The sequence below is a fragment of the Microchirus variegatus genome (assembly GCF_963457635.1).
Source record: "Microchirus variegatus genome assembly, chromosome: 13".
NCBI classification, from domain to species: Eukaryota; Metazoa; Chordata; class Actinopteri; order Pleuronectiformes; family Soleidae; genus Microchirus; species Microchirus variegatus.
The window spans coordinates 26,150,385-26,164,029 of NC_139814.1; the positions used below are offsets into that span (position 1 = coordinate 26,150,385).

At 40.9% G+C, this 13,645-nt stretch overlaps 1 protein-coding gene across 1 annotated transcript in view; it reads left to right on the plus strand.

Moving 5' to 3' along the window:
* Positions 1-12,396, plus strand: part of khdrbs3 (KH domain containing, RNA binding, signal transduction associated 3) — a gene marked incomplete at both ends in the record, with an annotated part of 120,062 nt that extends 107,666 nt beyond the window's left edge. Inside the window, 2 exons of the mRNA XM_083900047.1 lie at positions 8,683-8,735; positions 12,305-12,396. Coding sequence (XP_083756173.1) covers positions 8,683-8,735; positions 12,305-12,396 — 145 coding nt within the window. The remainder of the gene's footprint in view (positions 1-8,682; positions 8,736-12,304) is intronic.
* Positions 12,397-13,645: the final 1,249 nt, after the last annotated feature.

Consider the following 13,645-nt stretch of genomic DNA (forward strand, 5'->3'; position numbering starts at 1 on the left):
TCCACAAAGTACGTCTCATCACACCCACAACAACAACAACCGGAACGGGTTATTTTTTTCGACACGATCACGTCTGTAAAGGCAGGATATAACACTCACGAGTGTCAGACATGAGACTTTAAACACCCTGAAGACCACCGTCGAGAGAGTTCTCAGACGCCACGGCTGTCGGGTACCAACGGAGTGGCTGAGGTCGAAGAGACCGGAGGACGCGGATATCTTTAATTTCATTAGCGCAAGAGGAGGAGAGAGGAGGTGATGTCTCTGCAGGGAAATGAGGAGGAGGAGGAGGAGGACGACAGCTGTGGCTCAGCCCCGGCCTGGACACTCGGGGCGAGGAGGTCGCGGCGAGGTCGTCTCTCGCAGCTCGAATCAAAGCATTATTTCATACCCGACGCCTCAGAGACAGACCGCTCGCTCGCTCATCGCCGTCACCTCGCACCTTCGCTTTGGTCCGGCGGTCGTCGCGGGGGCCTCGTCCCAAAGGGCCCCCCGAGGGGTAAAGAGGATAGAAACTCCGTGTGTGTGTGCGGCAGTGTTTTAAAGGGCAGACGCATCCTCGGGGATCAAGTGTAAATCTTAGCGCGAGAGAGCAGGTTTCACGGTGTAGAGCACTGCAGAATTGATTGTTCAAGAACAAGAAGAAGAAGAAGAAGAAGAAGAAGAGCCCTTAAACTACTCCACGACGCACCGACGATGCCTCCAGTGACTCACTTTGGGATTATTAACTCTTTTTTTGATATTCTATAATACATCTACGGCGCAGAAAACCACGTCCTTGAAGTTTAATCAGTGTCGAATCTCCCTGAAAGAGAAGCACTCCGAGGCGGTTACAGCTTCCAACGCCGAGCTATGTTCGTAGGTTTGTGTGACGGCTGTCAGGACATTATCATCATCATCATCATTATCATCAAAACACCACAAAAGAAGCCACAGATATCACAGCGGTGTAAAAAAAAATGCAGCCGTAAATTATTGAGTACACGGCGCCGAGTAGTGCGAGCACCTGTGATTATAGACCTGAAAAAGGAGAGGTGGATTATAATCTGCCTACACCGGCTTATATCATTCAGGGAGTAAATGATCAACATTTTCGCTTTAACAAAAGAAACAAAAAGCGACAGCTAAAAGACGGATATGAGCAGCACGCAACAGCAGTTTTTTTACAAAGTACAGCCTCGCCTCTACACCATTGGTTCTCAAAGTGCGGCCCGGGGGCCCAATGGCGGCCCGCAGAAACATTTCTGGCGGCCCGCAGTGAATTACAGTTGATGTACTAAGCTTGTTAAATGTTTATTGGACATTACTGGATACAGACCAATAAGTGTAAACAAAAATACTGGGTATTTACCTGGTTTCTATATGGTGAATTTTAGTGTATTATTGGGTTATAAGCTGGTAATAAGCAGGTAGCTACAGCCCCCAATTACTAGCTATTTACCCAGTAAATATATGGTAACAGAAATGTGTTACTTGGTATTAACCTGTAATTAGAAGGTAAGAACAATGAAATCCCATTACAAATGGGATTTCTTTGTTTTTTTTTTCCCTTTGGCGGCCCTCAGTCCAATGTTGGGTTCCTAAATTGGCCCTCAGGTATCAAAACTTGGAGAACAACCGCTTTTTTTTACAATAACAATATACTTCCTCCTCAATGTGGGCGGAGTCATCGCAGCACGGCTGCATGAAACTGCTGCGACTTTGTTTTACAGGCGACACAAACGAAAGGGACTTTCAGTAAATCATTAGGACTTCTTCTTCTTCTTTTTACGTCACTGAGAAGAAAAATCATCATCAGATCTTAAATTGAGGCTTTTGTATCTTCTCTATGACTCTGCAGGAGGTCAGGACCAGAGATACCTTTGCAATCAGGCACCACACAACATGGAGCAATCACTATTCTGTCCACGAGGACGCCGGTCTCCATTCAAAATTGATTGGAAGAATCAGAAACGAACAAAGCCGAACTGTAGAGGAGTAAAAAAGACTTAAAAATCCAAAAAAAACGTGGCTTAATCTCCGACCGTTAGCATGGAAATCTCAATATTTAACACAGGAGTCTGGTGTTTTTCGTGACAGCTGCCGTATTTCAGTCAAATACGTTTAATTCTAAGGATTCAGTTAACCTGAAAACAAGTCACTAGTTTGTGTCACGGCAGTTTCACGCTGCTGTGATGACTCCGCCCACTTTTGTCGTGAAAAAAACTAACGTAAACCGTGTGGGGGGAAAAAAGCACACGGCTGCTTTTCTCTTCAATGAATTTCCATTGTATTGTTATTAAAAATCAGTATCAGCATTTCACTTTTTCAGCAAAAGGATAATTGAAAAACACAAAAAGAAGAACATAATACGTCCTATTTCTGCTTGAGGATTAGCAGCCATGCTACATGCCTCCACAGCCCTTTGCTGTGTTATATCCTCGTAGATTTACCCCCACACTCCCAGATTTATCACAGAGCACCGGGAAGATTGATGTCGACGTAAGGAAAACAAAGAGCGCGAGGGACGTGTACTACATCATTCAGATTTAACACCGCCATCTGTTACCACGACGCCCGGCGACGGCAGCATCAGTGCTTAAGACAAAGACGACAGATGCCGCCGGTGTCGCTTACCTGCGGAAAAGTAGGCGACGGGAGTCAGACGAACGACTGATGAAAGAGACGCATTTATGTAAGAGACAGATTTTTTTATTCTGAAGCCGAGGGAGAAACAAAGCCTCCGAGACACCGGAGAGAGTGCTAATGAATGTCAAATCAAAAAAGCCTGGCCTCTTGTTTAAAAAGTCCTGTGACATGGAGATGTAACCTTAATGAGGTCTAAACACTCAGAGCAAGAGTGAAGCGGTGATTCCAGACGACCTCAGATGATGAACGACACGACTTAACAAATACATTTATCTGAGGAATCAATCCAAACGTTGGTCAAACTCTGTGATCGTTGGTGTTTGGATTTGGAATAATGTGACAAAAAGATGCCCTTATAAGGTATAGGTAAATGTATTATAGTGTATAACTACATAGCAGATATTTTCTGACAGGAAATAGCAGGAGAAAACACGGGTATAAAAACAAACAAAATACACAAGTTATTTATCATGAGTGTTGTCCAAGTATTTGCCAAAAAGTATGACTTAAAAGACCCACTTTAAACCGGTCTCAATAATTACTGCAAAAAATAAAAATCATCATTGGTCAGTATTAAAAAAAATACTGGGCCCAACCTTGAGCCCTGGGGAACTCCACAATTATCTCCAATAACTTAAATAGAGTTTAAAGAGTTAATTTGGATATTTTTGATGCTTTCTTTAGGTTTTTCTGCATAAACTGGATATGTGCAACACAGAACATCTAGATTTTCCGTTTAAAAGCCTCACAGAATTACTTACAGTTTAAAATAAAATAGTGGGCCCAACCTTGAGCCCTGGGGAACTCCACAATTATCTTAATATATCTTAATTTGGATATTTGTGATGCCTTCTTCAGGTTTTTCATGCATAAACTAGGCCACACTGGATATGTGCAACACTTTTGCATCACAGGACATCGAGATTTTCCGTTTAAAATCCTCACGGTATTACTTACAGTTTTAAATAAAATAGTGGGCCCGACCTTGAGCCCTGGGGAACTCCACAATGATGTACGCTTTTCGGAAAGGGGAACAGAAGTGAAGACAATAAAAGAAATGTTTGACGCTTTAATGTCGGGTTCCTTTTGCATCGAGGCCCCAAGATCCTTTGTAAAGCCCCTGCCTACAGTATATCTAACCAACGTAACGACCGCGGTACATACTGACGTTTTTACGCGGATCGTAGTTGACAACAAAGATCGTTATCATTCATTCATTTCCCTACCAACCCGAATCCATTATGCACTACAGCACATTAAGACTTTTATTTTCTTGCTGTGGGGCCTAGAGACATGTACGAAATTAAATGACTCCATTATATTTTAAAGTTAACTTCATGGTAAAAAAAAAGCCCAAGTGTTCAGTTAATCTACACCAGAATATTCTTGACTTAATGTCAAACCATTCTAATCTAATCTGGAGAACCTCTGGCCACGCAGAGAAGTAGAATTCTCCCAGACTTTGTCCTTCAGTAACCACCACCTCCTCTTCGTCCTCGAGAAAGAATCCGGGCAGAGAGAGAGAGCACACGTGAAGCGTTATTGACAAAACGTCACCTCGGAAATTAGAGGGCGCTTTACGAGCTTTTGTTGCTCTGTTCTCTTTGCACAAAGAAGCAGGTTCTGCGCTGGCAGCCGTCAGCACAATATTCACCTGTTATCTGCTCCGTCTTTGGCATTTAAGAGACAGAAAGGTTTAAGTGAACGCCGGTATTTCTTTTTGTCTGTGATGTAAACAAAGTCAAATTATTGGGGGGGGGGGGGGGGGTGATGACAGGTGAGAGAGCGTGTTAGCTAGCCCCCACGACGAGTTTAGGTTTGTATAACGTGGATTTAATCCAGCGTTTTTCTGCGAGCACCTGTTAGATCGTGGCAAATTGATTTCCTGACATTCATGAAAAATTGACGTTTATTTCAAAAGTTGTGCTGGTCACGTTAGCGGCGTCAACATTAACATTAGCTCCTTTAGCGGCGTTAACGCGCGTTCATGTTCACGCATGACGCGCTTCCATGACCACTGAGTGGAAAAAGACGCGTGTGACGTCACGTTTATGTGCCGCGGCACCAAAGTCCTAGCACCCTTTACCAGTTAGCTCCGTTAGCTGCATTAGCTCCTTTAGCACCGTTAGCTCGCCTACAGCGGAACCGGAACGGTCTGTTTATTAAACGAAAAGAGCAGCGCTACAAATAACCAGCGTACCTGTGTACTGCGTATGTGTGCACTCTGTTTTTATAGTTTAGCATTACTTTAGAGACTCGTTTAAACAATCGGGAGTCACGTAAACATGATGTCACGCACATCTTTTTTTCTGGTCAGTCGTCATGGAAACGCGGCGCCGTTAATTGCCATTCACGCGTTAACATGCCCAGCACTATTCAAAAAAGTACTGCTGGTCACGTTAGCACCGTTTACCAGTTAGCTCCGTTAGCTGTGTTAGCTCCTTTGGCGGTGTTTATTAAACGAAAAGAGCAACACTACAAATAACCAGCGTACCTGTGTACTGCGTATGTGTGCAATTTAGCGTTACTTTAGAGACTCATTTTAACAATCGGGAGTCACGTAAACATGACGTATCGCGTGTCTTTTTCCGGTCAGTCGTCATGTGATGCGTTAACATTGACGCGTAAACATTAACGCTGTTAGCACTATTCAAAAGGCGAGGAGGACCTCTGCAGGAAAAACATCCCTAGGATTTATATTCCAGATCCACGGTGGCAACCACAGCCACGGGGGCCGACTCGGCATCCGGCACTCGCTCTCTCCCACTGCCGCGGCATTGTTTACAGCTGAATTATGGGCTGTGTAAAATTTATGCTAAGCCCGACTTAAGGCACGGGCGTCTTTAGAGAGGCTGTCTCATGTCTCATTGAGCTGCTCTTAAAAGCCATCCATTCCACAGTCTCTCCACACGATTGGTCATGTTTGTCTGGGCTTGTTTTGGTTTTTTTTTTCGACTCGAGCAAGAACGGGAAAATGTTGCAAGGAAACAATGAAGCCAATCAGTTTGTCACGCTCCTGCTGTTGAAGGGCATTTATCAGAGGCAGGGGAGGCTGCCAGAGTACCAACCTTTGCCCTGGTACAATGGAGGTAAACGGCGGCTGCTTGCGGCGCCAAAAGAATTACAGCACAATCCAAAGAAACGTCAAGATATTTCCTCTTTTTTTGTTTTCTGTGACAGACAAAAACAATAACTGGAAGAACCTGCTGAGAAATTAGAAATAAAATTACACCCACATAACCCTGTAACAGGAAGTGTATGGTGCAGCAAATATAAAGACTCTGCCATCAGCAGAAACCAGTGGAATGATATGGTATTTTTTCAGAGCCGATACCGATTATTAGTCGTCAAGGAGGCCGATAACTGATATTTGGAGCCAATACTCATTTGCAGTAAAAGTGAAAATATTGGTGTCAAAATTTTGTTTTAAAATTCTAACAAAAAGTACGGGAAGCTTCCTAATGTTTTGTACAGTAAATAAAGTTTTACCAATGAAATGTTATTTTAACTTTCATTTATCTTTGCTGCAAGTTCAAATAAAAACAAAAATTGCAGGGAGTTCCCAGGGTCAGCAGCATCTCTTAAATTAAATAAATTAACAGAAATTTTGAATGCATAAATTGACCTCTGATCAGCTGTTGGATTTAAAAAAAGTTGATAATGTCCACTACTGAATGCGGATAATGGGTCTATCCATAGAAACCATGCTGTAAATACACTGTAAATGGATGGTATCAGGACTCGGGGCCAAAAAACCATCATTCTCTGACAGAAAACCAGCAGAATCACTGTTTCCTGTCTCTCAACAGAGCCACAGTCTCCTAATTTGTTTTTAAAAAAGTGATGAAATCAAACAATTATCCCTTGCAAGGTTCTCATCAATCCATCTAACCCTAATAATCACTCATTTATTAAAGTCAGAAAACCTAAAAACTCATTGTTTGCACAGAATCCTGAACTTCGAACCCTGAAGAGGCTCGAGCCCAAAGAAAAGAAGATTTAATAGCTGACTGAATTTGTAGAAACTGATTTCCCGGATCGCTGCAAAACAGCTGTAACTTGATAAAGACGCAGAACGTCTCGGAGCTCAGTTTGAAAACCAGCAGAATCACCATTTCCTGTCAATATTTTTTCTACCCCCATTTCTCTGAATTATTCGAGATACCTCGAACTCTCGCGAGAACCTCCGAAACCCGCAAGTGACTCCTATGTCTGCGTAAAAGTCGACACATAAAAACTAATGCTAACACCATCTACGATCGGGACGATCTTCGTCTCAGAGCCTTAAACCCAGATCAAAGCAAAACTTGATTAATCTAAACAAGCCGTCCATGTTGTTACCTTTAAATCAAGCTCTCGATAAAGGAATGAATGCATTTAGGGTTTCAATCATGCTCTCTAAAGTCAGAAAATACAGTAAATCAGAAAAAAATTACTCTGAAAAACAAACCAAAAATGATTTATTCTGTACTCGACAGAGCCAAAGCTTCCTAATTTGTTTAAAGCTCACATAGAGTGGTCCTGTTGCACATATATGTTAGTTATGGAGGTCTACTTACATACATTAACTTGTTTTTATGCTCAAAAACCTCCTAGTTGCTGTAAACGAGCCGATAGAAATCTGTCTTTTCTGACGCTGTTTCCCAGCCGCGAGATTTGAGACTCAACTCTCTCACCCAGAAGACAGAGTGTCTTGTGATTGGCCAATACCTGGAAGTGACATATTCAGCACACCCGCTCTCAGAGCAGGACGATCTGCCGTTCAGGAGAACCGGTGTTTACGTAACCGGACCGGGTTTTTTCAGAGATCTCGCTGAAGCCCGAGATTACAATAAAACACAGCGTTCTCAGCAGTGGCTGAACTGTTTGTTTAGAACCTTCAGGGCTTCGTAAACAAGGTAATGACGCAGATACACACTAAAAAAACAGCCTTAATTGGAACTTCCGGTCCACTTTAATTTAGAAAAAGTGACGCTCCCAGTAATTTCTCACTCATTTTCAAATCAAAACCACGATCATCTTACCCTAATAATCACATCATCATTAAAGTCAGATAACCTAAAAACTCATCGTCTGCACAGAATCCTGAACTTCTATTCCTGAAGAGGCTCGAGCTCCGAAGAAAAGAAGACTTAATAGCCGATTGAATTTGTAGAAATTGATTTTCCCGGATCGCCGCAAAACAGGCGTAACTTGATAAAGACGCAGACTCTCGACTCTCGGAGCTCAGTTTGGCTTTCAACGACCGCAGAGAGCCGCTCCGTTACAGTAACACGAGCAAAAAAAATAAATCAAGAAAAGAAAAGAAAAAGAAGTGTAATTCGTTTTACTTCCACAGCGGCGCGTCACCGCCGTCACCTCTTTGCCCTCTGCAGTGGAGGGCAGTGTGGATGTGAGGCGTCGGGGGGGCTTTGGATGATGCCTTCAGCGCTTTAATCCACCTGAGCTGAAAGGTGCTGGCTGCTGCTGCTGCTGATGCTGATGCTGATGCTGATTCTGCTGCTGCTGCTGCTGCTGATTCTGCTGCTGCTGCTGCTGCTGCTGACAGACTGACAGGCGAGCGGGAAGACGACCCAGCTGTGATGGCTGGTGTCGGCTCAGTGGCAGCCTTATGATGAATTGCCTTCTCTTGAATGATAGTCCTGTTACTGAATGATACCGACGCAGGATTGTTCTGTCAGCATCTCTCACCGCTGACCGTGGAGCCAAAAATAAATAAATAAATAAATAAACAAGTAAACGAGCGAGCGAGGGGGGAATGAACAGCCCGTCTTTTTATTTTTCATTTAAGTTGCCAGCGCTCTCAGATCTCCATACGCAGTGATATGGAACCAGAGGTTGGTGCAGTTATACGGTGGAAGGGAAATTGCCTTTGCCAAACTTTTCAGCTGCTTCTTGTTTGTTATATTTCTTTTATATCCAGGACGCGTGGTTTCACTGCGAGGTGACGCTCTGCAGAAGACGTGCATCTCGTCTTTGCTCTCTCCGTGTCTTAATAACTGCAATTTGTTGAAAATGATAGCATTTCACCTGACTCTCCTGTGTCGTTTACAGCTCAGACGACTACTATGAATACGGACACAGCGGGGAATCGTACGAAGAATACGGTGAGTTGTTGGAAAAACTTCTGTTCTATTGTCAGAACCGCATATTCTTCTCGTCTTGGAATTCACTTTCTTAGTTGCCATAGCACCTGGTTATTTCCATGATGTTCATATATACCGTGAATGACGATAAGAAGAAGAAGCATAAGTGATTTGTTTATTTGTCAAATTCTGTGATCGTTGCTCTTATATATATATATTACTAGGTATATATATACCTAGTAATATATAAACAGGTGTATATAGTATGAATAAACCTGGTATAATCGACCTTTTTCATAGCATATATTGTTCGACATGAAATAGCAGGGAAAAACACAGGTATACACACAAAATACACAAGTAATTTCACATGATGGTGGTCCAGGTGTTTGGCAAAAATTATGACTTAGAAGATCCACCAATAATTACTGCAGCAAGTAAAAAATCCTCGTGGAATTATTTACAGTATAATAATAAAAAATGTAAAAAATATCGGGCCCAACCTTGAGCCCTGGGGAACGCCACAGTTAACTTCAATCACTTTAATAGACTTTAATGAATTCATTTGGATATTTTTCATGTCTTCTTTAGGGTTTTTATGTATAAACTCAGTAATACTGGGTGTTTGCAACACTTTTACATCACAGAACATCCAGTTTTTCCTTTTCTGCAGCCTTTAAATTGATTAGAACGATAATAACACAGGAATAGATAGTCATTTTCATAATATCTATTCCTGATTCCATATATTCTTTTATTACATTAGATATTATGATATATAATTATACTGACATATACCTGAGAGAGGCATATTGGACATAATTATTCACCGCAATGCATGTGAAAACAATCTATATTTAAACATAGAAGTCCCTCAAACGCAAGCAACACAAAAGTTGCTCGATAGCTGTCCTTGTCAGTCTAAAACCATATCACTGATTAATTAGTTGTTTGTTTGTTTGTTTGTCTCTTGATAGATTTTAAAAACACAAAAAAAATGGTGGTGATAATAGATTCAAGGTTTCACAATTATGAATTGGGAGGGAAAAAAAAAATATCGGCCTTCAAAATAAACAAAGACATCTAACAACGGAAAAACAAAATATAATCTATCAAACTCATGTTACTGTACTATACACAACACTGTGCCGTCAGGTTTAAACAGAAGAGATTCACCGTACGATTAAGGCCACTTTAAAATAACTGCTTCTCAGTTAAATGTGATTTATGGCGTCTGAGAGGAGGAGGAGGAGGAGGAGGAGGAGGAGGAGGAGGAGGCGCAGAGCAGCTCCAGTTTCTTCAAAAGTTCAGAGCGAATGGATGTGTTTAACACGACTGTGTCAGCTTACCGTCACGGTAAAGAAGGAAAAAAAAGAAATGGGCCAAGGTCAGTTCTGCTGCAGCGCTGTTAGCGACAGTGAAGCTATTATACAGTAAAAAGTCGAGTACAACACGAAACCACCCAAAGTTCTGCACTGACCACTAATAACTGTAACTGCTGACAGGACACTTTATTAGAAATGTTAAAAATCTTCCTTAAGGACAGAGGATCCCATTAAAATGTTCTCCGTGTGTTTCACCGATGAAGGTTGATCTATAGCTCGTCATGTAGTGAAGGCGTAGCTTCTGTATTAGCGCTCAAATATCGCTAGAAACAACATCTTTGGTAGTAAAATAAAGGCCAGGAAGTCAGATCTCAGAACTTAGACTCAAATTTTGATATTTAAACGACCACCTGATGTAATCTAACCACAAAGCACATTTGATGATTTCAAAACACAGTGGTTTACAGTGGTGCAAATGCCTAAAACCACACATTTACACAAAAGGTAAATATTGTCATGTCCTTCTCAATACAAGACTCACGTACTGTATATACACATACGCAGTACACAGGTACGCTGGCTATTTGTAGCGCTGCTCTTTTCCTTAAATAAACAGACCGCTCCACTGCGCTAGTGGCGCTAAATAAGCTAACGGAGCTAACTGGTAAACGGTGCCTGGACTCAGGTGCCATGGAACGTAAACATGACCTCACACGTGTCTTTTACTGGTCAGTTGTCATGGAAACGTTGACGCCGTTAACACGTTATCGTTAATTTTTTTATGTCCTTTTTTCCCCCCTTGCATCACTAATAACCGCACAGTAAAGTTAGCATCAACACTGGTGTGAAACGCATCATTACAACGACTCAAAGTCAATATGAAAATGTGATATGTTGCATTTCAATACAACACCTAAAACCTCAAATTTACACAATAAAAGAATAAATATTGCAGTGCCCTCTCAATACAAGAACTCCAATTTCTCACATACTGTATATTTACCATGTAACATTTATTCTATATCCAAAAGTATATTTTTATGGGGTTTTCTCCCATGAATCCCCCCGTTGAGTTAGCATCAACACTGGTGTGAACGCATCATTTCAATGACTTAAAAACACCTAAAACACCACATTTACACAATAAAAAGGTAAATATTCTCAATACAAGGACTCTTTTTAATGTCATTTTCTCCCTTGCATCACTAATAACCACAAAGTAAAGTTAGCATCAACATTGGTGTCAACTTATCATTACAATGACTCAAAATTAACATGAAAATGTGATATGTTGTATTTCAAAACAGTGGTTTACAGTGGTGCAAAAACCCAAAACTACACATTTACACAATCAAAAGGTAAATATTCCTAAATATAAGGTAAATATAACTCACACTACATGTAAATGTCTTTTTTTTTCATATCCAAAAGGATATTTTTATGTGGTTTTCTGCCACGATTCCCCCCTTGCATCACTGAACTCAGCGAGGACCTACTTCTTGTATAAAATATGAATTTGACTAATAAGTCAGAGCAAAAAAAAAAAAGAACTTCCCTCCAACTTTTGTTAGCGCAGAGGCATCTTCAGCTCATTAGGTGGTGGTGTGTGCAGCCACGTGGGTCACACACACACACACACACACACACACACACACACACACACACACACACACACACACACACACACACACACACACACACAGTTCAAACAAACACAAACATCTTCTGAAAACACAAGGTTACCTTGGTGTGTTTTCTTCAAAGTGACTGTCAGCGAACGGGGCGACAGGTTTAATTAAGGGGTATCGGCTCGTGTGCCGAGAACTCGTACGCACATACAATACAAAAACACACAAAAACAAGCCTTTGTGAGGCCTCAGCTGCATGGAAGTGTGTGTGTGTGTGTGTGTGTGTGTGTGTGTGCGGCGCTGGCTGCAGATCAGACAAAAGGCTGCCATCGATACTGGCACTTTCACATCGACAGTACTGGAGCTGATTTAAGCTAATGGTAATCGTGACCTTTTTTTTTTTTTTCAGCTAAATGGGTCCTTTTCAAGTCGCCGTTTGATCGTCTCGTTCAATTATCCGAGATGCGTGTGTTCAGGTGGAAGTCAGGTTTTCTGTCTTTTGTTAATATAAACCGCGTCGATACCTCAGACACTTAAAGTGCTCCATCCATCCATCCATCGCTCTGTGAATGAATGAATGAATGAATGATTCCAGTTATTCACCCACTCTCTCCCCCATCTGCTCTTCTTAAATCAGGTCAGGACGAGTGGGCAAACGGTCGCGGCAAAGCTCCGTCGGCACGGACGACCAAGGCGGCGTTCAGGGAGCAGCCGTACTCCAGATACTGAACTCTTTATACGACCACCTGCACAACCTGAGTTCCTCCTCCTCCCCCCTACATCACCACCACCACCACCACCACCACCACCACCACCACCCCCGCACCGCGTGGTGGTTTCAACCCAAGTAATGGATTTTTTATGGACACTCCCATCTTTTTAGACTCGGAAAAAAAAAAAAGGGAAAAAATCTAATAAATAAAAACTGACAGCCTGAAAATGAAAATTAAGAAAAACAGAGTAAAAAAAAGAGAACTCGATTAATGTAATATGTCTTTTCCCCCCGTAGATGAAATCAACTGGAGATTAAGATTAAGATTAAGAACAAAGACTCTGATAAAACATTAAGTTTGTCTGTGAATGTGAAGAATGACATTGTATCAAGTCACTGGTTAGTAAATCACCACAGTATGGAAGAATGTTTATGCCAGGAAATGAAAAACAAGAAAACTTCTCAAAAAAAGTCATAAATATGCGATAACATTCGAAATTATGAGATTAAGAAGACATAAATATAAGATAACAAGTCATAAGTATAATTATTAAATAATTTTTCTCATAATTCTGTCTTTTTATGTCATAATTTCGACTTTTCTCATAATTCTGACTTTTTAATCCCCTAATTTCGACTTTTTATCTCATAATTTAAATTTTTTTATCCCATAATTTCGATTTGTTAATCTCATTATGACTTTTTATCTCAAAATGTTGACTTTGTCCCATAATTTCAACTTTATCGCTTACTTATGACTTTTAAATCTCATAATTATGACTTTTTAATCTCATAATTTTGACTTTATCTAATAATTTCAACTTTATCTCATTATTATGACTTTTTAATCTCATAATTATGACGTTTAATCTCATAATAAAAAATGTTTTATCTCATAATTTCGATTTGTTAATCTCATGACTTTTAAATCTCATAATTTTGACTTTATCTCATAATTTCAACGTTTTAACTCATAATTATGACTTTTTATCAAATAATGTCCACTTTTTGTTTTACAATCATGACTTTTTAATCTCATAATTTCTACTCTATTTCTGACAGAAACAGGCTTCCATACCACAACCTGTTAGATACAGTGCTTCTCCACAGCTTCCCGGTACAACTTAATCTCTCACTATCTGGATCTCTGTTCTTTAAACCCTTGAAAACACTTTTTAAAAACATGTGGTAGTTTAGTTCTAGGAAAGTGCAGTTACAGTAGATCTCTATCTTTCTTTCTCTGAGGGGTTAATCTGGTGAACTTGT